This window comes from Fusarium sambucinum, chromosome III (assembly GCF_050947815.1).
Source record: "Fusarium sambucinum isolate potato_lamoka chromosome III, whole genome shotgun sequence".
Taxonomy (NCBI): domain Eukaryota; kingdom Fungi; phylum Ascomycota; class Sordariomycetes; order Hypocreales; family Nectriaceae; genus Fusarium; species Fusarium sambucinum.
In genome coordinates, this window is record NC_139292.1 from 4,965,887 (window position 1) to 4,989,851 (window position 23,965).

The 23,965-nt window shown below is 48.4% G+C and overlaps 8 protein-coding genes across 8 annotated transcripts; 6 read left to right on the forward strand and 2 right to left on the reverse strand.

Annotated features, from left to right (window-relative positions):
* Window positions 1-472: 472 nt before the first annotated feature.
* FSST1_011838 (protein kinase family protein) lies at window positions 473-3,432 on the forward strand (the record flags this gene model as incomplete). The annotated part of the gene is made up of 3 exons (XM_083235007.1): window positions 473-1,402; window positions 1,450-3,361; window positions 3,407-3,432. 3 exons carry the CDS (start codon window positions 473-475, stop codon window positions 3,430-3,432), a joined length of 2,868 nt encoding a protein of 955 aa, XP_083081534.1.
* Window positions 3,433-5,142: 1,710 nt separating this feature from the next.
* Window positions 5,143-5,772, forward strand: FSST1_011839 (uncharacterized protein; the record flags this gene model as incomplete). The annotated part of the gene is made up of 1 exon (XM_083235008.1): window positions 5,143-5,772. One exon carries the CDS (start codon window positions 5,143-5,145, stop codon window positions 5,770-5,772), a length of 630 nt encoding a protein of 209 aa, XP_083081535.1.
* A 3,666-nt stretch (window positions 5,773-9,438) lies between these two features.
* FSST1_011840 (stearoyl-CoA 9-desaturase) lies at window positions 9,439-10,926 on the forward strand (the record flags this gene model as incomplete). Its single annotated transcript, XM_083235009.1, has 2 exons — window positions 9,439-9,730; window positions 9,791-10,926. 2 exons carry the CDS (start codon window positions 9,439-9,441, stop codon window positions 10,924-10,926), a joined length of 1,428 nt encoding a protein of 475 aa, XP_083081536.1.
* Window positions 10,927-12,314: 1,388 nt separating this feature from the next.
* On the reverse strand, window positions 12,315-13,762 carry FSST1_011841 (WD40-repeat-containing domain protein; the record flags this gene model as incomplete). The annotated part of the gene is made up of 2 exons (XM_083235010.1): window positions 12,315-13,421; window positions 13,538-13,762. The coding sequence occupies 2 exons, from the start codon at window positions 13,760-13,762 to the stop codon at window positions 12,315-12,317; spliced, it is 1,332 nt and encodes a 443-aa protein (XP_083081537.1).
* Window positions 13,763-14,790: 1,028 nt separating this feature from the next.
* FSST1_011842 (cyclin-like protein) lies at window positions 14,791-15,770 on the forward strand (the record flags this gene model as incomplete). The annotated part of the gene is made up of 2 exons (XM_083235011.1): window positions 14,791-15,015; window positions 15,078-15,770. The coding sequence occupies 2 exons, from the start codon at window positions 14,791-14,793 to the stop codon at window positions 15,768-15,770; spliced, it is 918 nt and encodes a 305-aa protein (XP_083081538.1).
* A 2,172-nt stretch (window positions 15,771-17,942) lies between these two features.
* On the forward strand, window positions 17,943-18,208 carry FSST1_011843 (uncharacterized protein; the record flags this gene model as incomplete). Its single annotated transcript, XM_083235012.1, has 2 exons — window positions 17,943-18,061; window positions 18,124-18,208. 2 exons carry the CDS (start codon window positions 17,943-17,945, stop codon window positions 18,206-18,208), a joined length of 204 nt encoding a protein of 67 aa, XP_083081539.1.
* Window positions 18,209-21,734: 3,526 nt separating this feature from the next.
* FSST1_011844 (uncharacterized protein) lies at window positions 21,735-22,841 on the forward strand (the record flags this gene model as incomplete). Its single annotated transcript, XM_083235013.1, has 1 exon — window positions 21,735-22,841. One exon carries the CDS (start codon window positions 21,735-21,737, stop codon window positions 22,839-22,841), a length of 1,107 nt encoding a protein of 368 aa, XP_083081540.1.
* Window positions 22,842-23,122: 281 nt separating this feature from the next.
* FSST1_011845 (basic secretory family protein) lies at window positions 23,123-23,914 on the reverse strand (the record flags this gene model as incomplete). The annotated part of the gene is made up of 1 exon (XM_083235015.1): window positions 23,123-23,914. One exon carries the CDS (start codon window positions 23,912-23,914, stop codon window positions 23,123-23,125), a length of 792 nt encoding a protein of 263 aa, XP_083081541.1.
* Between the last annotated feature and the right edge of the window lie 51 nt (window positions 23,915-23,965).

Here is a 23,965-nt window from a genome sequence, read left to right on the forward strand (position 1 = left end):
CCAGCCTCCCCGGCCAGATATACCGACTGCAGTAACAACTTTCTTTTTTGCTTGCTTTTGTATGGGTCAAGCAGTGAGAACTTTCTCATCTTGCTTCTCTAATTGTGAATACTCTTCTTTCATTAACGAACTGGAGATATTTCCTGGTACATCTTGTGGCCTTTCACATTGATACTTGTTGTTGGCTGGCATATTTCACCGTTGCCATTTCATCGACGTTTCCCGTCTACACGGTAGCTGTTTTCCCATACTCTTCCCAAAAACCTTTTGTTTCTATAACGAGCACACGTTGTGGAACGATACAGCGTGGTGCATGCGTTACCAGACACCGACTTACCATTGTGCTACCGTCCGTCACCAAGTAACAATCGAATCATTACCTTTCCTGACACATCAGCTTGGCTTGATACCGACATCAATTGTTAGTCGTGATTGAACGCAGAATCACGTATACAGTCGCATTGTCGCGGCCATGGCTCAGGCCGGCGTAATACCGTCCGAGCCATCGCAACCACTTCACACACCAACGGCCCTATCCGGTCCTCATGGCTTCTTTCGAAAGCTCTTTGGCAGGCAGAGTGGGAACGGAGCTCCATCAAAACCTGTAGAGCAACCCAAAGACATTCAGCATGAAGACGAATCAACTGACACCAACAAGGGCGGGCTGATTAGTCGAATGTCTCGAAGGGTTGTACCAGGATTACCTCGAGCGCAGACGTTCAAGCGCCAAATATCAGAAAGGAGGACTAATCTATCACCGATCCAACCAACGCCAGACGAGAGACGAGCCGTTTCTATGGACAGACGCTCTAATAGAGCACGGAGTTCATCAGCCCAACCCGCAATCAACCCCCGTCTTAGCGCCCCAAGCTTTCTTGCTTCTCCCCTGGACGAAACCCCACGATTTGTTCCTTCAATATCCGTCGATAACGTGGCAGATGTAGCTTCCCAAGACTCTACCGCAGAGTCTTTGCACAGGGATGACGACGTTACACTTGCCGATGACTGCCCAGCACAGGACACTCTTTCAACTGCAGATACTCATTCTATATCAGCATCGCAGTATGAAGCCCTCATCCATGAGGAGCTCGAAAAGACCTGGATCTTGAATCTTAGTATGCATTTCCGTGATCGATCAAGACGGGAGAAATTCTTTGTCACATATCGTGAACGCGATCATCTCTGGCGGCGTGTGACGATCTCACTGGATTACCGAGATGCGCCCCCAAATTCACTGGAGATGGATCTGATCCACACACATTTCCAACGAGAAAAAAGCGCAAAGATTTACGAGGCCATCCGAGAAAGCTTGCGGGACATTCAGTTTTACGACACTGTAACAAACCTGAAGCTTCAGACCACCGACGGAAGGCTTCATGTCCACGTGGTTGAGGACGGAAACGTAGGTGAACGTTGAAAACCCTCCAGACTAGAGCTAACAACTTTCAGGAAATCATCCAATACCCAACTGTTGCTCAGATCAAGCACCTGGGATGCCGTCGCATTCGGGAGAGGGATATTGTATTTGAATCGCACATGTCTGGATTTGTTTACAAAGTCAATGTTAATGGCCACACACTCATTAAGAAGGAAATCCCAAGCCCTGACACTATAGACGAGTTTCTTTATGAGATCAACGCCCTCAACGCATTACGATTTTCACGCAACGTCATTCACTTCTACGGTGTTGTGGTGGACGATGATGATCAACACGTGAAGGGACTCCTCATCAACTATGCAGACCAAGGAGCTCTGATCGATGTTATATACGAGCATTGCAAAGATGGCGATTACGGTCTGCCGTGGACGACCAGAGAGAGATGGGCGCGACAAATCGTGGAAGGGTTATCTGACATCCATGAATCCGGATTTGTGCAGGGCGACTTTACCTTGTCAAACATTGTTATAGATGGATATGGCGACGCGAAAATCATCGACATCAACCGACGAGGATGCCCAGTAGGATGGGAGCCTCCGGAAGCGACACCGCTTATCGAGAGCAACCAGCGCATTACGATGTACATTGGCGTCAAGTCAGATCTGTACCAGTTAGGCATGGTTCTATGGGCATTGGCAGCGCAAGAAGACGAACCGGAAGCCCAGGGACGACCCTTGATACTCGGCCCCGAAGTGAACATTCCAGATTGGTATCGACAAATGGCCGAAGTCTGTTTGAGCGATGACCCGCGCATGCGGCTTCAGGCAGCTGCGTTACTGGAAATGTTTCCTCAGCCAGGGGAGAGTGAAGGTCGTGGCCAACTCAATCCACCAGAATCAATGGTAGACGAAGGATACACTTTACAACAGTACCTGGGCGACGGATACCACCCAAACAACCTCCCGCACATCACGACGAATGAGCCATCCAATGACTGGTCATATGTGAACCAGACACGTCCAGATACAAGCCCTGTTAGGTACGAACCGTATCGCTACACACGCGGTCGTTCTCCTCCGAGCCCCCTGCCAAGTAATTGCGACGATTACAATTCTCCTCGGGGGTCATACGATGTTGCTGCATGGGCAGCGAATCAAAACATACCCTCGTCATACAGTGATGTAGGACCCGATGGAACACCGGTTGATGAGACGCCTATTGCGAACAGAGCGGGACTCATTGATTCCGATGCGTTAACAGCACCTGACTCAACCACGGGAAAAAGAGAGACGCCAGCCACTTCGACGACAACACCAAGTCCGACACGATGCGCGGATAGTCTTCATGGCAAAACCCACTCAACTACCGACAAGGCACCCCTGGCACAGGGACAGGAACAAAGCATGGAAAGCGGCGAAAGGAACGTAGAAGTCCCGCATCGAGAGTTGGTCGCCGGTGTGACAAAGCCAGGAAACATCAGCCCAGGTGACAGCGATACTGTGGTCAGGGATCATCAGCAAGAGAGGAGGAAGGATGAAATGGCAAAAGATGATATAAAAACACATACAAATGTTGTTCCACCAGAAAAAAGAACCGGACTTGTTGAAGGGAAAGAAGTCAAAGTGGCGCGAGCCTCAGACCGGAATCCCCAAGAGAGCTTGGAGGATTTGCCCAAGAACGACGACAGAGCGAAGAAGACCCAACTACCCCAAGACGGGAACAACACAGAAAAGCACCAGACGACGTCTGTAGGCGAGAAAAACGTCGCAGACAAAAAAGCAGGGGCAACGGCGGAACAAACCGCAGCAAAAAGGCAAGGGTCCACAGCACCTGGTGCCTACCAAACTACACCTGGCTGTACCAAGAAGAAAGGGCTGGATGCTGTAAAAGCAGACAGAGCTCCGGAAAGACAGGCGACTAACGACCACGACAAGGGCTTTGAATTCTCAAAAACAACTGAGGACCTGTACCCGTTGGTCAATGGTAAGCCGAGTTAAAAGAAGCACACAAATTACGACAAGTCCACAGGAGTGAGACCTTCACGCGGACTATAACGAATGTCCATGATACGACATGATGAAGACTTAGTTTGTTTCTATTTGCATTAGTTTTTTCTTTATATAATAGTATATTATTTTCTTTTATATAAGCGTATAATGAGTAGGCATTCTGTATAAAAGGGCGTAATTTATATGTGTTAATAGTTTATAAAATCCCAGCCGCACAGTCAATGCAACCCCATTTTCTTGATGATTATTACGACTTTCATACCAAGACAAATCTGATCGAAGCACTGCCGCTGCAGAAGGTCTATACCTCTCGTGACCTCTTCATCATTTCCCATCCATGGGTTGGAGGCAAAATGGTTGCCAATCCGAACCGCCCTTCTCTTTATTTACTTTAGTCCCGAAAGGGTAGCGGGCAGCATCAGCCATACCCTTGGGAAGCGTCTCCGCGAACAAAAGTCAGAAAGCCCATCAATCACTCGAACACGCAAATCTAGTCGCGCCAGCAAGTCAACCCTTGACATTCAAGACATTCTCAATAGTGACGATGTCACTGAGGTACAACCAGAGGAATTAAACGAGCTAGATGTGGATTCCGAATTGACCGACTTGGTTCACCTCTCAGGTGTGCCCACATCAGGCATACCCAAGGATTTCTGGCAACGTTTTATCCAAACTTGCTTCCGCCTTGTGCGACGCGGTGCCAGTAACCCAAAGTTCGCTGCTTGCGTTAAAGATGCTGAAGTCAAGTTCAAAACAACACGCATCACACAGTGCAGTCACTTGTCGAAGTGGGGAGGCTTTCGCGACCTCACACAAACGATGGACGAGGTAGACAAACTCAACAAGATAGGCGATACAATATGGACACTTTCAGCGCCGACATCACTGGCTATTATTGCTCTGCTCATTGTCCGAGGAATTGGAGGAGACTCAACAGCGCGTGTCAATTCACTTATCCACACAAACCAAATTCTCCAATATGCCGGGCACGCAATCGACAAGTATGCTTTCGACAAAGCTAACCCAGTCTTTATTGGCACCAGGCCAAACAGCCATTCAGTAGTACCAATGACTGACGCATTATCTGAACTTAATGATGCCGATTTCATGACTTTGCGACTACCACATCTGCAAGAAGCCCGAACGTCAATGACTCCTCGGCGACGATAGAGAACCATCGAGGTCACAAAGAGAACCTCAAAGGAAGATTAGCTAGACAGTAACTCCACCTGGCTCAACCTATTTGTTGCATCAACAGCTCCCGAAAGTGAAGACCAGTTCATTGAAAATATCACCAAATTATTCACAAAGGAAACAGCACCCCTTATCCCTGCTATACACCGACAAAGAATTATCTTGGTATTGTATCGAAATAAGCTACGAGAGAAGGCCAAGATACTGGAGTCTGCGCCTGAGGAAACCTCGGTTAAAGAAAGATCACTTGCAGTAGAACCTATGTTTACGGAAAGTGCTCTAATGTCGCTAGCCAACAGCCTTGAGGATATTGCGATTATTATATACCGCGATAATACTACTCTTGGTTATCGACTTAAGTCAATTTCGGACGATATAGCACGATTAGATGAATACCGCAAGTCAATGGATCCAGATTACTTGCTTCAGCAACAGGAAGCAACGCTGCAAATGCGTCACGCAATCCAAGTTTTACTTCCTCCGCTGACCCGAATAAACAAACAGACTCAACCCTACACGCTGTTCTTAGAAACATATTCAAAGGAACTCCATGCATTCAACATGCTGTTTGCTGCGCTCCGGTCCGAGACACCAAGCGAACCTCTACTCGACGCATTCCAATCTCTTGTATCTTGCATTGGCGGCTCGCGACTTGAAACATTCCTCGATGACCAAATGATCCGCGACTCCTACGATGCCCAATGGCAGAAAAGACACCCTGATGCTCGCAGTCAAACCGGAAACCCTACCGACCAAGATGAAGGATGGTTATTACTACACGCAGCGCTCAAACACGGTCGAAATGACGATGATCCAATCATGAACATTTTTGCAGACTTAGCACACTCTGTTGGCGGAGGGCGCCTCACAGAGTTAATCAAGCATTTCTACCCGAAGCCATTCATCAAGACTTACAAGCAAATGAAGCGCCAAGTTCCAAAACGATTCCCTGGTATTACATATGACCAAGCGATGCAGCAAGACGAAGACCCCGGTGCATTCGATGAGAGTGAACAGGAGGGCATTGCACCAGGCCAACCTAGAGGGCAAGAAAGAAACCTACCCAAAGCAGGAGACTGGATCAACTTTGAGACACGACAACGGGAACTCGCAGCGATGGATGCGCTATACGAAAGGAACCGAGGTGCTGCCTTGACATCGGCTGAGAGGGGCTGCAGCTGCAATTCATAATGTTCTTGCCAACACCGACATCCCCACCAACGAATCTACAAACACAGAACCTACTTCTTCGCGACCGGAAAAGCGCAAGGCAGATGATTCCCTGAAGGCTTCTCAATCCAAGAAGTCTCAGCCAGAGGTAGTAAAAAAGAAGAAGAGCCGTGGTGCACGCGCCCGCGCCAAGAAGAAGGCCGAGAAGGATGCAAAGTGATTGTTACAGCAGAGAGATTTCGAACGAAGTGAACGTTCAGGCAATTGACGGCAATGAGACTTTGAGAAGGGAGACATAGGCAGGCTTAATCACTCGGGAGGAGGGAAGGACACGGATAGTGTGAGTGATTGAGAGAGGCTAATTACCAGGGAGGGACGCCCGAGGTGCGCCACGAGAAGGAATTGTTCTGGAAGCCATTAAGATCTGTCAAAATATGTGTCACGTGTGCATCAAGGAAGATAGAATACCTGAACCAGGTCTTTTTTCCTGCCTGAGGCGATGATGTAAAACAATGGCAAACTTGGAGGCAACTGTGGAACAGGTTGGCTTGGCGAATACCGATCTTTGGCAGTTTTTCCCCAACAGAAACACAAAAGCTGGGGGAGACGGGAGTCCAGGGTGTCGAGAAACGTATCGCCCCTGCTCGGTCTCGGAACAAAGGGAGGTTAGAGCAGAGTAAGGTAGGGTTTCCAATGAGGAGAAACAGAAACTAACAATTCTATGCTGGGGACGGTAATTGTGTATGCACTGTAGCCGAGGGCAGAAATTGAAACCCCAATAACTGACCCATTGATAATCGTGTCAGGTAGTGAGCAAATGGGCCGAGGCATCGTTCGATCTGGGGTTTAGAGGGTACATAGGATTCGGTTCATGATTGACCACCACCACAAGCTCGCTGTAGGGCTGGGTGAGGAATAGAGATGTGTTGAAGGATCCCCTACATTGACCAGCACGACAAGGTGAGATTCAACAATATTTGGGAGGAAAGAAGGTGGCCTGAGGTTTCGAATTAGACATCAAAGACTTGAGTACATGGCATGATATCATCGGGAGTTGACGACGTTGCAATTGCAGTATCGAAAATGATGTGAGCCAAGGGATCCCTATCATCGAGCAAATATTCGGTATCAAACCGAGTATGCACTGTATTAATGGAGACTGTGCAGGAAGCGGGCGTCGAGCCTAGATCTTTGAGATATAAGCGTGGAAACGTCAACGTTAAAACTTGGATGGGAGTCAGTCTCGGCATGCCCGGCCAGCCGGCATGGAAACGATGTCTGTTGATTTACACAGGAGCAACTGCATGGGTCAATTTTCCACTTTGACATAGCAGTCAAATACCTTGAGGTTACCTAATGTCTTTGACCGTTATTTTGTGTGATATGTACAGGCCAGTACAGTGCAGTTAGTACCTTTGGTGATTTTATTCATCAAATAGTAGCTCCCAAAGTTAACGACAGCCTCTATCATTGTTATCGGACCCTTTGGACGAACAGTCATGCCAGTCCAGATTCAGAAACCCACTGTAGCCAATTCTATCAATTAGCATCATCCTGTTTTGATTTCAGTGGAGCCAATGAATTTTTTTAAGCCTCCCGAAGGAAAGGGAAAGAAAAAAAAAAGGTGAAAAAATCGACGTCGATTCAATCCAACCACCAAAGCCCGAGCTTCAGGCGGCTCCGGCTCTTCTTGTGGGAGCTTCCCCTGCAAGGCACGACCGGCTTCCCTTTGACGCCTTGCCTCTTGCAGTCTTGCAGGGCTACCCAGATAGGAGGTACTGAGTCCGAGTGTATCTTTGATGATAAATATAGTGAAAAGATACATCTCAAAAAGTAGAGACAGTGAAGGTTTGCTTGAACGGGCACCTAGTCGAGCCCCACAACCAATTGGAGCCGCCAGAAAAGTTGTTGGGGAAAGGGTGGGTACGGATCTTGAAATGGAAGCAACGAAGGTAAACGTGTTGAGGCGAGGAAGGAAGGCAGGAAGTTGTGTTCGACGTCGACCTACAAGACCCAGGCCTCAGTCACAGTCCCAGTCTTTCGTGTTAGTGCGACTTTAATGATGAATATGGATGTCCAAGCAACAAGCGATAACGCGACGTCGCCCATCAATTGTCGAATACGCTGCGGCGAAATGGTCAACACAACAAATTTCTATCATGGGCTGATTTAATGGTATCATTGTTTTCTTCAAGGGTCAGGGCATATGGAAGATCTCGGTATCTCAGATGAGAGCGGGGATAGATATATCATATCGTAAGGTATTGTATTGTAATCTAATATGCAGTGGCTGTTAGACGCTGCAGCACTTACATACAGCTGAGGACTGGACTATGCCAGTGTAGAGAAGACCTTATCATGATCCATTGGTACATATCGGTTCTGGAATCAAGAGGTATGTAGACTACATATCAGAGTATTGTCTCGCTTTGCCTGATGATCGACAAATTCCCCATGATATATTCGTGTGCGCGAATGCCAACAAATCGAACCCTTGAATCTGTGTGCAGTACAAGCCAATGTCACTTTTCCCTTTATTCATGATACCTCTCTTCTGTACGAGGCGGGATGGATCGTTACTAGGAAGCTATCGGAACGGAAAGACGGGACTGGCCTATACCTACCTTAGACTGGTATTGACGGCCCCGTCGGTTAGGTCGTGATGTGAATCGAAGTGCAGTTGCCTTTTTTTCTTTTCTTTTCCGCCCGTCCATATCCCCAATGGATTTTCTCCCCTTGTCACTAAAGTTACGGTGGGGTGTGTGCCACATACGCAATTCAACCTCCAACCTTCACACTCACGTCAAGAATGCCAATAACAGGCATCTATGCCTCTGATAAGGAGAATACGCCATTCATTCTCATCAATCTTCACAAGCAAAGCGCTTTGATTCAATTGAAAGGCCGAGGTCTGTAACAAGTCGTGCCAATATTGCATCATGACATCTTAGACAAGATTGGATTGTGCCTATCAGTTGAACTTCAACAGAATACAAGCTTGCCCCAACATCAAGCTTCCAGATCATAGCACGAAGAGCTTACAGTTTGGGTACATACCGGCCTTCCATCGTCCGATCTTGTCTTGTCGCTCCATTGTGATAGACACCGGCAAACACCTGACATTGGCTGTTTGAAGCTCATTTGCCTTCAGACTTCAGGGTCGTCAATTCACAAACCCCAGCTCGACTGCTCGTGCCTCCCCCCAACCTTGAATTCGCCTCTGCGACAAGGCTTATCCGTCAAAGCTCCACCTTGAACCCAGAACTAGACTCGTCTTTTCTTTGCCTCCCTCCTCACTGAAAGGTGCTGTCGCTGTCTTTGACCCTCTATCCACTTGTCCCTCCACTTGTCTCATCTTTCACGCCTCACACCCACGTAATCAACATCCACACCCCTCCCCAGTCCCTACCGCTTCCTCTTCCTACATATCCTCTTCGCCCAGCTCCGGCGAGGGTCTAATAGTATAAAGCCCTTTTAGAGTCCACCACCCCAACACGACCTGAATTCCTCCTCTCGAACAACCTCCTTCAATCCTTATCCCTCTTCACCCTTAGTTTAGGATATCCGTTATCCTAAGAGGGTTTATTGTCCCCCATCACTCTTTTGAGTAGCCAACAACCCTGGGTTCTTGTGTGTTGGGACTTTATATCAAAGTCGACGATACTTGCCATCGGCAACTCAACCGACATGGCGACAGCTACTGCTGCGGGCAAGAATGCCTCGCCATTCCCTGATGGCACCAAAGACTATGTCCCTCTTCGAGCCGGCGCTGCCAAGAAGGACGCCAACAAGCCTCACATCTCCGATACTCCTATGACCTGGAGCAACTGGCCTCAGCACATCAACTGGCTCAACACAACACTTGTTGTTTTCGTTCCCTTGATGGGCTTCATCTCCGCCTACTGGGTTCCTCTCCAGCTCAAGACCGCTCTCTGGGCTGTCTTCTATTATGTCCACACTGGTCTCGGTATTACTGCTGGTAAGTTCAATCGTCGAGGCAGTTCTAGAATTCCACGAATTTGAAACTCACGTATTCCAGGTTACCACCGAATGTGGTCTCACTCCGCCTACAAAGGCACAACTCCTCTCAAGGTTTACCTTGCTGCCGTCGGCGCCGGCGCCGTCCAGGGCTCCATCCGATGGTGGTCTTATGGCCACCGAGTTCACCACCGATATACCGATACCGACAAGGACCCCTACTCCGTTCGCAAGGGTCTCATGTACTCCCACATGGGCTGGATGGTCCTCAAGCAGAACCCCAAGCGCCAGGGCCGAACTGATATCACCGATCTCAACGAGGACCCCGTCGTCGTCTGGCAGCACAAGAACTATATCAAGTGCGTTCTCTTCATGGCTCTCGCTTTCCCTGCTCTCGTTGCCGGCCTCGGCTGGGGTGACTGGTGGGGTGGCCTCGTCTATGCTGGTATCCTCCGTGTTTGCTTCGTCCAGCAGGCTACCTTCTGTGTCAACTCTCTTGCCCACTGGCTCGGCGACCAGCCTTTCGATGATCGCAACTCTCCTCGTGACCACGTTATCACCGCTCTTGTCACCCTTGGTGAGGGTTACCACAACTTCCACCACGAGTTCCCCTCCGATTACCGCAACGCTATTGAGTGGTGGCAGTACGACCCTACCAAGTGGAGCATCTGGCTCTGGAAGCAGCTCGGTCTTGCCTACGAGCTGAAGGAGTTCCGTGCCAACGAAATCGAGAAGGGTCGTGTCCAGCAGCTCCAGAAGAAGCTCGACCAGAAGCGTGCCACCCTTGATTGGGGTATTCCTCTTGAGCAGCTTCCCGTTGTTGACTGGGACGACTTCGTTGCCCAGTCCAAGGCTGGAAAGGGTCTTGTTGCTATTGCCGGCGTCATCCACGATGTTACCGACTTTATCAAGGACCACCCTGGTGGCAAAGCCCTCATCAATTCTGCCATCGGAAAGGATGCCACTGCTATCTTCAACGGTGGTGTTTACCTTCACTCCAACGCTGCCCACAACCTTCTGTCTACCATGCGTGTTGGTGTCCTCCGCGGTGGTTGCGAGGTTGAAATCTGGAAGCGTGCTCAGTTCGAGAACAAGGATATTACCTACATGAACGACTCTGCTGGCCAGCGCATTATCCGTGCTGGTTCTCAGGCCACCAAGATTGTTCAACCTGCTGCCAGCGCTGATGCTGCTTAGGTAGTACGACAATTAACATAACGATAAGAGGATAAAAAGGATAATTAGGGGATGTGCGACATCAGGGATATGAAAAGCGTCATGTCATGAAGACATGTCGTTGAAAGGGTGTGGGGATACAGTCAGCCACAGTCACATGTCAGAGATATGAATTATCTGACGCCACACCCATCCTGACGAGAAGGACACGAAAAGCACAAGACGTTTTTAAACGCGAAATCATAAATTCGACTCATGAATGGCGTTGGGGGGTTTCTTTGTTTCTTTTTAAGATTGCTAAACTTGCATGAAATACCAAGAGAGGGATGGTCACAACAAACCAACGAGAGCATATGGGCCAGCAATCGGTTCCGAAGATAGTATGACTACTCGAAAATACAAACTTTTTGAATATTACCAAGTTTTCATTGTGAATTGTACATAATCAACGTCTTGATCCATTCAAGTAACTCCTGCAAGATATTTGTGCGTCAACCCGAGTCTAACATAGCATATACACACCACATTACAGGATATGTCACTTTCAAGGTGAAGAAGAAGAGTGATGTATGTATCTCTCAAGTAGTATCAGTAAGATCACTCCTCTTTGTTTTGTCTTCAAAGATTGACAGTGCCCTCTTTATCATTAACAAACACAAATAGGTTTCCATCCAAGCCCATTCTCTTTATGCGGCACTCAAACACACATTCTCACTTGTAGCAAAAGACGGCGAACTCCAGTCGAGAACGGCGCATCTTGAAATACCAGCCCACCATAGTGAAAGCGTGACTATCAGAAATCTACACTCTTCAACTCTGGAAGCAGCCGGCAAGTGCTGTCCATCACTGTAGTCGTTGGAGAAACATCATACCTTAAAATAGAGTTCAAAGGTGAATGGGACTGTTAAAAGGGAAGCTACCATGGCATGAACCGGGTTAGGCTGCTGGTTGGACTCGCCTTGTGATTATCCAGAACATTTACCAATGGCCATAATTGGCAGAATATTTACTTGGTATTATCATGACCACAGGGCGTTATCCAAGTAAGGACACAATCCGCTGCTTATCAATGATGACGCTTATGACTCGGCCGACCAGCGACTGAGCTGTGTTGCTTGTTGCTGCTGTGTACCAAAGGTGTTATATATAGTTGGAGGTGGTACTGACGAGTCGGGCAGGCAGCAGTTGCTTTTACGCCATCTTTCCACAAATATATGTCGAATACAATTAGAAACGAGAAGACGCTCCTGACGCCAGGTGAAGGCCTGGGCTGTCAGCTCAATCGAGGGATTGAGTGAGGGACATCACACCAGGATGCGGACCTCAAATATGTTGTGTCAATAGAGAACCGGCCGATTGATCTATATGTTGATTCAAGAAGTTGACTGCCTGTTTTGATCACAACAATCTCATGGGGTGGCCATACGTGCCTTTTGCACCGCCAACTCTGAGCTCTTGGCCCATGCGCCATTAGGAGTCTGACGATAGCACAGCAGCCGTCCATCGTCGCCAGTACTGCCCAAGATATGGCCATCATCGTCAAAACCAACACGCCACACTGGGGTGCGATGGTTGTCAAGCTTGGATATCTCTGCGAACTGGTGCTTGACCTGGCCTGGCTGGCCCGACCATTGCCGATCATTATGAGAGCCAGACTTTGCGAGGCTTGCGCTGAGACTCGAGTTATGGTGTTGATGATAGCTGTGAGAGGGTTGGAGTTGTGGTGTTGTCGCTTGTTTCTCCGTCGGTGTCGCTGTTCCGTTGGTCCTCAACTGGGGCGTGGAGTCTCTTGTTGATAAGTGAGGGGCAGACCTCAGAAGATCAGCTGCAGACCATGATTTCCCATCGTCGTCTGAGTAGGGTGTCTCGATGCGGAAGACACGTGCGTAGCCGTCTTGACAGGCTGTTGCTACAACATCATAGCCTCTAATATTCCCAGCCGCCCACGCTACATCCCGCACTAAGCCTCTGTGACCAGTCAATTCTACCGCAAGATAGAATTCCTTCTGGGTTTGCTGAACGCCCATGGATGATGCGACAATATCACGCGATCGATATACTTTGACAGTATCCATTGCAGCAACTACAAGGCCGAGGGAGTCTGAAGGTACGCCTGCTCGCAGAGCTGTATAGCAGGGCTCAGGATTTGGGTCAAAGCGGATACGGAATGCTAGCTCCTCTCCTCTATTCGGTTTTGGCGCAACGCTGAACTCATCGATAGATGCATATTCGGAAAGATTCTCAGGCTGATCGTTTTCATATACTGTTAGACGGCCATCAGTCGCAAGAAGAGCTAGGTACGTATGCCGTGTCTCTTCATTGTACTTCATTGAGAAAGATCGGTAGGGTGCTTTGTTAGATCGCGTATCGAACGCTGGTTTTCCATTACCAGCACGTCCAGTGCAGAACCTTCGACCCGGTGCGGCGGAAGGGTCCTCGGCCCAAAGTCGAAACCAACCTTCAATGCCGAGAGAAGCGATCAAGTTGGGATACACCGTTGCAGGAAGCCATTGAATCTGGAAATTAAGGAAACAAGAGGTCAGCATGCATGTGCGACAGGATGACACAGAGAGTAAAGAATATTTGGAGACAAGGGGCTTTTTTCCTTTCTTCGAAAGGGGGGCTGCGTTACCTCTAGAATCTCTCCGCCATGCGCAGTCCAGGTATCGCAAAGACGCCATGTGCCATCTTTGTGGCGGTTGAAGACACGGATCTTACCATCTACTGAGCCGGTTGCGCAGCGATCGCCATAAGTGTTGAATGCGACGGCCTGGACGAGATCTTTATGGCCATGCTGAAGGTTGAGGTCGAATGCTGGTGTTTCCTCACCTGGTGAGGGGGGGATAGAAACGCTCATTGTGTGTGGAGTACTGAGATTTGAGGGCTCGCAGTGACGAGAAGAATTGGCTAGTGATTGGTTATGCTGTACCTCGTACTATAAAGCAAGGTACGGTCCGATATCGTCGTGTGGTGTCAGGTGTTGGTCGGTGGTGTTGTGTTGTGTTGTTGGCAAAGCTCCACAACGGCTCTTAGTTCGGTACGTACCGAAGCTGTCCTGTCAAAGTCCATGCAATGCAGGTTCCCCGCGTGCCTGACCTAACGTGGAAGTGCCCAATCATTGTGTACCTCTAGCTTTCAAGATTATTGATATTACCTACTAATGATATCTACCTACCTAGGTAGTACCTAGGTATGTTTAAGTAGCGGGTAGATGATCAAAATTCTTTTAATTTTCAGCATCAAAAAGGCTACAGGTATGAACTATAATGCAGTATCATCCTGGCCACTGTTTCAGTGGCCCTTTCGATTATTGCATGTGGCAGCTCGGTGGCAGTGATGAGACTTGATTAAGGATGCCAATAAATACCTTAGTAGGTTAGTAAGTACCTAGAAATTGCAGTTAGTGCTTTGGAAGGTTGTATCACCTCTGCTTAGTACTTAGGTACTAACCTACTTATAGTCAGCTGTGCTTGGTTCTTGGTCACAAAAGCTACCTACTATGTAAAGGTGGGATCATAGGAGATGTCATGATGGCATTGCGCACATTTAGCACTTAGTCCATCATGCTCAGTAGCACAAATCATATAACATTTTTGAACTAAATTCAAGGTCAATTAAATTTGGTCAAGATATTTCTGATCCACAGAGTAACTTTCGAATAGTAACAGTCCATACTATCCTAGCCAGGAAAGTTATCATGAGCACTACTGTAGTACTTGCTAGCTATAGGTGCAGGGATCCTCCACACTGATTTGTCCCCCTAGCGGCTCCACAAGCATTAGGGATTGTAGAGCTTCTCAGCCTCGCCAAACTTCAACTTAAACCTTCCTCCTTCGTAGCATCGCGTTCGACCAACTTGCAATACATCGAAAAAGGTACTACAGTATGGCTCATCTCTTGAACCCTCTTGCAACGGCATCTCAGCTATATCATAAATCGTCATTCTCATCTCTACCGCAAGATCTTCAAGATACAATCTTCATCACTTCGCAATGCCTCACACAAGCTGCTGGTCAGCTCTTAGAGCTCCCTCAGTCTGTTACAGCGCAGGCAAACGTCATTTTAGCGCGTTATTGGCTTGTTGATTCCCCAATGACAAATGAGTTTAGTGTATGTTCTTTACCACTCTAAAGCCTCCTTAAGTCTCTGGTGATACTAACTCGTGCTTCAAGGACACATCTGCTGCCACTCTTTATCTGGTTGCCAAGATGGGACCTCAACCTCGGTCATCACGCGACATATCTAATGTTTACGCTTACCTCCTATCTGTGAACTCATCCTTTTTGCACATCCAAGGCAGTCCCAAGAATGACCCCAGGTCCTATTACGTGCCCGAGGCCGACTATCACAGCTTTCAGACCCGCATCCTGGCCATTGAAGCTCGGATTCTCTACACACTTTCATTCGACACCCACGTCTCATTGCCTCATCCACTAGCAGTCACTTACCTACAGACGCTGGACTTTCTCGCGCAGCCCAAGTCCATTATATCTCTGCGCACGATTCAATATTTGAACACGGCTCTCCTCTCACCTCAGATGTTGTATCTCACCCACCAACCCCATGCGCTTGCTACTGCTGCCATTTACAACGCAGCTCGAGATGTGGGTGCCAAAATGCCGGAATGTGAATGGTGGGAGGTTTTCGACGTTGATCGAGAAGAGCTCGGGTTCCTTGTTGTGGGAATGCGAAGCGTGGAAAACTATTTGCACAAGTTCAAGGAAGAAATGCCCGATCTCAGCACGAGCATGCCTACGCGAAAAGTGATAGATGGGGAGCTTCAGAAGAGGGGCATGGGGAGCGGTAACGGTACTACCGCGGTCGACGAGGAGCAGCAACTCATGGATATGATGGATAGCAAATGATTGCATGATTTCATCCGATGAGTCATTCCCTCGGTATCGCATTCGATCCTGCTGCAGAAAGCACCACCGATTACCATGTCGCATGTCAATCAAGACGAATACTGGCGTGACTCTGCATATTCAGAGCCGAACTTGTGAGTATCAGACCATTATTTCGAAATACAGCGGCTGAAGTCAGCTCGGAGCAATGGCAGTGACAGGTCAGATCCGGTTCTATGGATTGAACTGTTTAAATGTGGCATATCAAATCCACAACAGGATTCTTCACGGAAAACTCGCATAAGTCTAGAACTCGCCAAACCAGTTGATGCAGGAAGATGGGGCGATACAACGCCGAACACATAAGAGATAACGACGTGTGGTGTGCTTGTGGAAAGATGAAGCCTTGAGAGACTTCCTTGATATACTTCTAATGTGTATGTACGGCGCTTTACCGGCTCCGGCAAGCCGTGTCTTCCATTGCCAACTCGTGATTGAACGGACGACATGCAAGATAACCAGATGAGATTAGGGTGGGACAGTGGCCTTGTCTTTGCATGGACAACCCCTTTTATGGCCACACATCCCATGTGACACTTTACAATTTTCTATGTTTTTATTTTTCAACCTCACGGTGCACAATATAAAGCGCCAGATGCGGTTATCCGATAGACGCCCACATAGTCAAAGTTAAAAGCGGAATATTCAATCAAACTTGCATACATAGCCAATTTCAGGGCTACAGAGAAAGCTTCATCTGGTCCAATCAACAGTGTCAGTGACATGCGGTGAAGAAAGGGCCGGGCTGGAGACCTGGAGTCTGGAGTCTGGAGTCTGAACCCCAATCACCCTTGAGGGCATCGTGGAGATGAATGCGGGGATAAAGAACTAAGGCGCTAACCCACGCTGGTAGACGTCTGTTGGGATTTGCTCTCAACGTTGCAAATTGTCTCGTGAGCTCGACTATGATGTAACCCGCAACGTTGTCTGAGAGTAAGGCGCAAATAACTGGGGTAAACAACCCCAGTCTGACCAGCCAGTTCAGCCTTGAGCATCTGAACTGGACAAGATGAGTGACAGTTGTGCATACACAGTATGGGGCGTGACCGTACTTGCTGATCGATAAACTCCCTACGAATTCATGGAAGCAACCGGGAGCCGACGATCTCTTCATATCAGATACCTATACCATAGAATGCCATCACGGAAGAGCCTCTTAAAATTCAACAGTTTGTGGCGTCCCAGCGGTAACACCGACGTTAGGAAGCGGCCGACTCGATCCGACGTAGCGTCGAAAAGCTTATCTTTTATTCATCGGGGAAACTTGCTAGTCCATCAAAGAAAATTCTCTCTCGATATCGAACTACCTATTCAGGCTCAAGGCGATGCCGGTCGCAACGGAGCGCGATGATATCCGCTCCATGGCCAATGGTAGAATATTCCACCAAGTCAAGCATGTTCCCATTGGAGCGAGGGCTGATCGGCAAGGACAGTCGCGGCTTTTTTTGTCTCCTGGCACGAAATCTTGGGGGCGATGTGGGTGATTGGATAGCCGGGACCAAAACTGGAAATGCGAGGAAGCTCCAGTTGGTTTTCTAGAACAACACTTACTGCTCCCTCTTCCGTCTTAGCCGGGCGTTTTTCCCACGCTTATTCTCGTGGGCCGGTATGAGAGATTAATGGCTACTGAAGATATGGTTGGAACTTATCAACCAGAATGGATGAGAAGCCCCCAGCTTCAAGTAAAACAAATAAATGAGCCTTACAATCGGCCAGATCGTTACAGTTGTGTACTCAAATCCAGCCCAGCCTGTCTAGTGTACCCCCATCTTTTATGTACGTACCGCGAAGTACGGAGACAACGGAGACAGGGGTGCGCTAACTATCGTGTTGCCGTCTTTGGTGCACCTTCACATCGTGGGGCAAGCTGAGGGTGTTGCACATTGACTTGTTGCTCCTGGTGCCCCGGTCCAGGTCATGCAAAGAAAATGGCTCACTTTGTTTAGTTCCGTGGACCTTGAACAAGCGTATCTTGACTGAGATGACGAGATACGTATACTCGATCGCAAAAGGTATATTAGGGCTCCTCTTCCTCCTCCTCTTCTACTCTTCTTATTCCATCCATCTTGCCCATCCATTTCTACTCTACTCTACTCTACTCAACTCTTCACTTACACCAAAACCATCTTCAAAATGCCCGAGTCCACCACTATCCAGACCCCTGCCGCCCTCGGCGATAACAGAGGCATCAAGTTCTCCTTCAAGACTGGCAACGCCCGCTACCAGTGTGTTCTCCAGGACCGATCTGTCTAGTAAGTAGTTCTCGATTCAACAAGTACCATGATGTCAAAACGGAGGCTTACCAGATGTTCAGTGAGCGCACCAAGGCTTCCCGCCAGAACTCTTCCGACTCTGTCTCTTCAACTGAGTCTACCAAGACTGAGAAGTCTTCCCACTAAATTTAAGTTGGGAGATTACGGGATTATGGCACCTTGACCAACATCAACCCTCAATCAAGCTTGTCTATAACAAAGCTTCGAAGGGAACAATGGTGACCAATGCAAACAAAACTTGGGGGGAGTTTATTATACCACAATTATTTGGCATTAGCGGCGGTTTTACAGAGACATTTGGCGTCTCCATGAATCAAAACAATCTTTTTCTATCGTTACTATTTTTCATTTTTGAATGTGCATTGCGTGCTGATATAGACTGAGGCCAGCATTTCATCAAGCATCAAGAATTGACGTGCTGTTTAAGTCTCGATCGCCCAGACATCAGGAACATTTTCATCTCTGGGCGCGCAAGCATTGTGCCCAGTAAGAGCAACGAAATGACAGATTGACAAGTGGATTTTCCTGTTCCTGTTCCATCGGCTGCGAGACGCCGATTGCCAAGGTTTTTCTTGGTTGCTCGCCAATATCCATCTCCATGAAGGTGGAGCAGAAGAGTTGGCCTCACGCTTCAGGTTACAAAAATAAAGCCTTACAAGCCTGATCTGGATAACATAATCTGACCTACTAATTTTGTCTCTCATGCTTACAGCGTCCAATTTTTCTGATACCCTTTGGCCTCCGGCCCCCAGAATTGCCGGAACCCCAAACCACCGACCGCCGACGTTCCATAATCTCGAATTCCACTGCGGATAAGAGAGAAGCCCGGACATTTGATCATGATCCTAATCCGATGCCGACATAGCCAGACCCAGAGGCAAAGAGGACCCTGGGGCTGTGGAGAAGGTGCAGGACCCATCCAGATGAAAAGACGAGACACCGAGAAAGATACGATCCATACTACCAACCTAGGTATGTCATCTGTGTACTAAGGTTAGGCTTGCCTATCTTTTGTGTCCTTTGAGGCATACATTCATCAGGGTATCAGAAACATTAACCCCTGGAAGCATAAAGGACGGAATATTTAGTCAGTTTATGTTAATTAAACCACATCTCTTAGGCTGTTTATTTTTATACCCCAAGGCTTCAAGCTGCACGCCTAAAGAATATCATACTTTCAGGATAACCCTATCAAATCAAATACCCTAAGGCTCGGACCAAGTCTAGCATCTTTATCAATCTTTGACTCCCAAATTCAAATTAAGGCGCATCACGGAGTACACTCGCCGTTCAAAATGGGGATTTCCGTGATCTTGCCCAAATGATGAATGAGGAATGAGGTGAACAGATTGAACAAGCTCAGCGATGTGTATGGACACTTCCGGCGCCCACATCACCGTAGAAATCTCGGTAACACAAGTATCACGAGATGGCTCGACTGGATGAGTACCGCAAGTTAATGGACTCAAGCTATTTACTTCAGCAACAGGAAGTAACTCGACAAATGTGTAATGCGGTTTAAGGTCTACTTCCCTCCTCTTCTCGAATGAACGAGCTTCACACTGCTGATCCTGGCTCTACATACGCCCAAGAATACAAGAAGGAAATCAACGCTTTCTGTGTATTATTTGACGGAGACATAGCGCTTGATAATGGGAGGAAGGAGGTGAATGACCTTGGGGCATCGGAAAATTGGCCGCTAGAAACATAAGGGACGGAATTAGCAGTTCAGTTTATGCTATTTTGATTAGAGTTCTTTGATTATTTGTTTTTACACCTTGAGACTTAGGAGGTCAACTTTTCTGCCACGCATTGGGCGAGCTTCCATCAGATTCAATTATTTACTGAGAGGTCGGCCAAGCCGGTCAATTGCAGTATCACAGTACCTCTTGTACTTGTTACTGGACGCGCTAATAAAGCGATAGCGGCCGGTAACTTCGGATGTGTTGTTCTTGTCTCACCTCCATGGCTTTCTACTGGAAGATGCATGGATATGTATACAATTGCAGACCGACTATTGTTCTTACTGATTTCCAGAAATATCGAGTACTTTCTCTTTCGCCTGACTGAGGTGCAATCAAGCCAGAAAAGTCGTACGCCATGTACGACAACATGTCACCAGGCGTCGTCATGTCGTACCTGGCTAACAAGCCCCGAGGGTTGAACGAACCATGTTCGGCCAGACGGCGGGCTGACTCGAGCAGACGATACGTTAGTACTATGTTCCGACAATCGGTGCCGCGCCATCAATTGATCCTCATCATCAAAGTGGCATGTACTCGTAAATTGTTTGATCGTTTTGTTTAAAGTTAAGAATACAATGACGTCTTTTGAATAGGCAGACATATAGAGTTTCAGGGGCTTGCCAGCGCCTCTTACTGTATGTACCACGCTTGATGCAATTTGAGTTTCTGACGATACCTTTACAAGTTTGACAGTGGATGACAAAAAAGGTAAGATTTTTCGAAAGCGCGTTGTGTACGGCTTTGTTATGGCCGAATGCTTGGCTCCATGTTAGCAGTGCATAGGTCTGGCTATCACACACATCACATCGCACACGTCACGCGCTCTCATCTCCATCCGCAAGCGGTGGTCGAAATGAGATATTTATCTTGATAAATAATAAGTACAGAAGAGTGTATTGGATTGAGAAGAATATAATGCCTATTCTTTTATAGAGGCTGATAGTCAAAGAAACTAGTGCATGGCTGTGTCTTGTATGTACGCTTCTCGCTATCAACCAAGTAAACATTAGGACAGCCTGATAGGCTACATCATGTAATGTCATGTAAAGAGTTGGTTAGTCCGAGTCTGAGTCTGAGTCTGAATCGTAATCGTAGTTGATATTTGATTTGGGCTGGGCTTGAGCTTGAGCTTGTTTAAATCCTCTCGGGTCCTTCTTAACCCACCACCTTCTTGTCTCTCTTTTTATTCTGGCCGCTTTCCTTTACTTCCACTCATTCCCATTGCTTCTGTTCTGGTGGTGTTGGGTCGACAACGTCCTGCCAACAGTGCCATTGTTCTTTATAAAGTGTTCAATCATTACTATCCGTGCTCAAGGGTGATCCAGGGCAGCGCTTGGGGATAGTAATGCCTCACCCTCTAATAGCTGGAGGTATGTAAAAGACCTTCATGTCTGTCTATCTATCATCTTTTTCCCACCATCCCTTTCAGCCAAAAAGTCGTCGTCACATCACCAGCTCAAGCCAACCTAACCCAGCCCAGCCCAGCCCATGCCATGTGCTACTCTTTCTGGACTACCCCGCGTCGGGGCTTGCGAATCACAGCGCACGTCTGCCTGAGAGAAGTCGCCTGAGCCACAGTCCCGAGGCTGCCTCTGTGGCAAAATGCCTTTCACTTTAGTAGAGCTGGGCTTCCAGGACTACGCAAGCTCAAACTTCCCCTTGAATTTGCCCCCAGATTCTCAATTTATTGCATCTTGTTTATTTTATTTTGAAATTCTGGCAAGCTCTCTCCTGATTACACTACACTTTCCTTTCCCTGCTTTGCGAAAAAAGCAAGATTTGTTGTCTTCTTTTCGTTTGCTCGCTTAGACAAACTCTCCCCACTCCATTTACGCCTCACCTACGTCTTCTCTCTCTTACATCCCCAGTCTCTCTTCATAGAGTAGACTCTATTGTACAGTATAACAATGCCTAACCATGTTATTCTGGCATCAGGTGCCGTAGTTGCCGTCTCGGTCGCTGTCGCCACCGCCGTTGCCATTTTCGAGTCGCCTGAAGTGCGACGATACGCCGATGATGTTCGCCGCAGGATAGCCATCGCCTTGCACTCCATGGGCGAGGGCATCGAACCTCCCTATCGTGAGCCAAGATTCAACAGACCCGAGGATGCTGATGGCTTTCTCCAATCCCGTGGTGGTGCTGAAGCTGGCGTTGATGCCGATGAGGAAACTCGTCGAAGACAACGTGAGGAACTGCTCTACTGGAACTCGGTCATGTTGGAGAAGCAAGAGAAGGATCAGAAGGACAAAGGCGAGACTAGCCCATCCGTAACCGACTCGCAGCGACGAGGCTCTTCTTTCGACGATTTCCTTCGTCAAGACGATGGCGCTGAGCAAGGGACATATGTTTTCAACACTGGAGCTGATACCCGAGGAATGGATGAGGGCCTACGACGTCGTGGTGATGGTCCCCGCGGTTTCACTCCTCTGTACACCAACCCCTTTGCCGACGAACACCACATCGACCATGAAGAGATCAACGAGGAGCCTGAGCAAACCCGACCAATCGCCCCTGCTGCCGACGAAGTCTCTGATATCTACAGCGCCACCACTCAGGACAAAGACGAGAAGCCTACTGCCGCCGTTCTTATTGATGCCGACCCCACCCCCGCTCGCTCCGAGACTGCCTCCACTGCTACCCTCGAGCGAGAGATCGGCGTTGATGAGTACATGACCGCCGGCCAGGAAAACCGCGACGAGGCCTACGCATCTATTCAGGCCTGGGCGCAAAACACAAGCACCGACTTTTACTCACCACTTCCCGTCACTCCTACTGCCCCCATGTCCGAGCCTGAGATTATCAGCGACGACGGTATGCTGACTCCCACCGACTCCGTTTCCCTTGTTGGTTCGGGTGAGGATGTCGCCAACGATGCGCAATCGTCCAGGGCCGATGAAAACGGCCGTTACTACGATGTCATGAGTGAGAGCTCTGGCATGGCTACACCCGCTAGCTGGTCCGAGATTGGCAGCGTTGTCAGCGAGAGCGATGCTCCGGTTCCTGTGCGTCGTTAAACATATCGAATGGAAGCGTTCCAAAATGATTTGCACTTGGGATGGTTGAGGAAAACGCCGCTGAATTGAATAGCAGACTTGGGATCGGGAATCACAGACCATGTTATAGGGAGATAGTTTCTTTGATTTGTTCTTTTGTCTTGGAGTCGGAGTTTGGGTTTTGGCATACTTATTATATCCTTAGCATTTGGCTAATCTCGTTTCCTCGATCAAATTTACCACCCATCTTTGCCTCCATGCCCTCATATCTAAACGCTATATGCATGTGTATATCCGACTGCCTAGCCTTCTAGATTCTCTTTGTAATCACCCCAGAGCTGCTCGACCGGTCGGCCCACTAGCTCAGTCCAGAATGGCTTTTCCTCATACTTCTGGATCCTCAACTTCTCATTTAGGCGGCGGATTGTTCCCTTGCCAAAACGCTTCTCCAAGTAGTCCAGGAAGTAGGCCGTCTGCTGATAGCCTACGTCCCACTTGCCACTACTCTCTCGCTTCCAGTGTGGAGGGCTGAGAAGACAATGAAGTCGCACCCAGTCAGCAATGCCTTCGATCAAGCCACCAGGGCAGTGGCCATGGCCATTATACTGAAGACAGTGAACGAGCTCATGAGTGAGCACACCATTGATTTCGTCACCGCGACGGGAGATAGGATGGATGTTTGCAATGTAATCTGTAGAGAAGTGAATCTCTTTGTGGTCGCTGTCAAGTTCAGAACCAGTTGTGTATGCTACTCCTGACATGCTACGGAGAATAACTGTGACAGATCGTGTCGTCGGAATGGTAGTAGTGGGACAAGTAGGCGATTCATAGAGAAGCGCAAGGACATGCTGCACTGCTTTGGCAAGACATTCCGCTGCGTTCACGGAGCTCAGAAAGACGGCGGATCCAGGGTGCGAGAGGTCGCGGAGCTCGAGACGTAGCTTAGGAGCCTTGAACTCTCCAGCGCCGGGAATATCGGGGCCGTCCCGTGGACCGGAGTGAGTGGGTACTTGGATGGCGGGGGTCATGACCGGAGCTTGGGTGAAGAGCGAAGCGGCGGTTGGGACGGGAGTGATTGGAGGGAGATGAGGCATGTAAAGGCTTGGGGCTGAAGGGGGCGGTGATATATAATAATGACAGAGGAA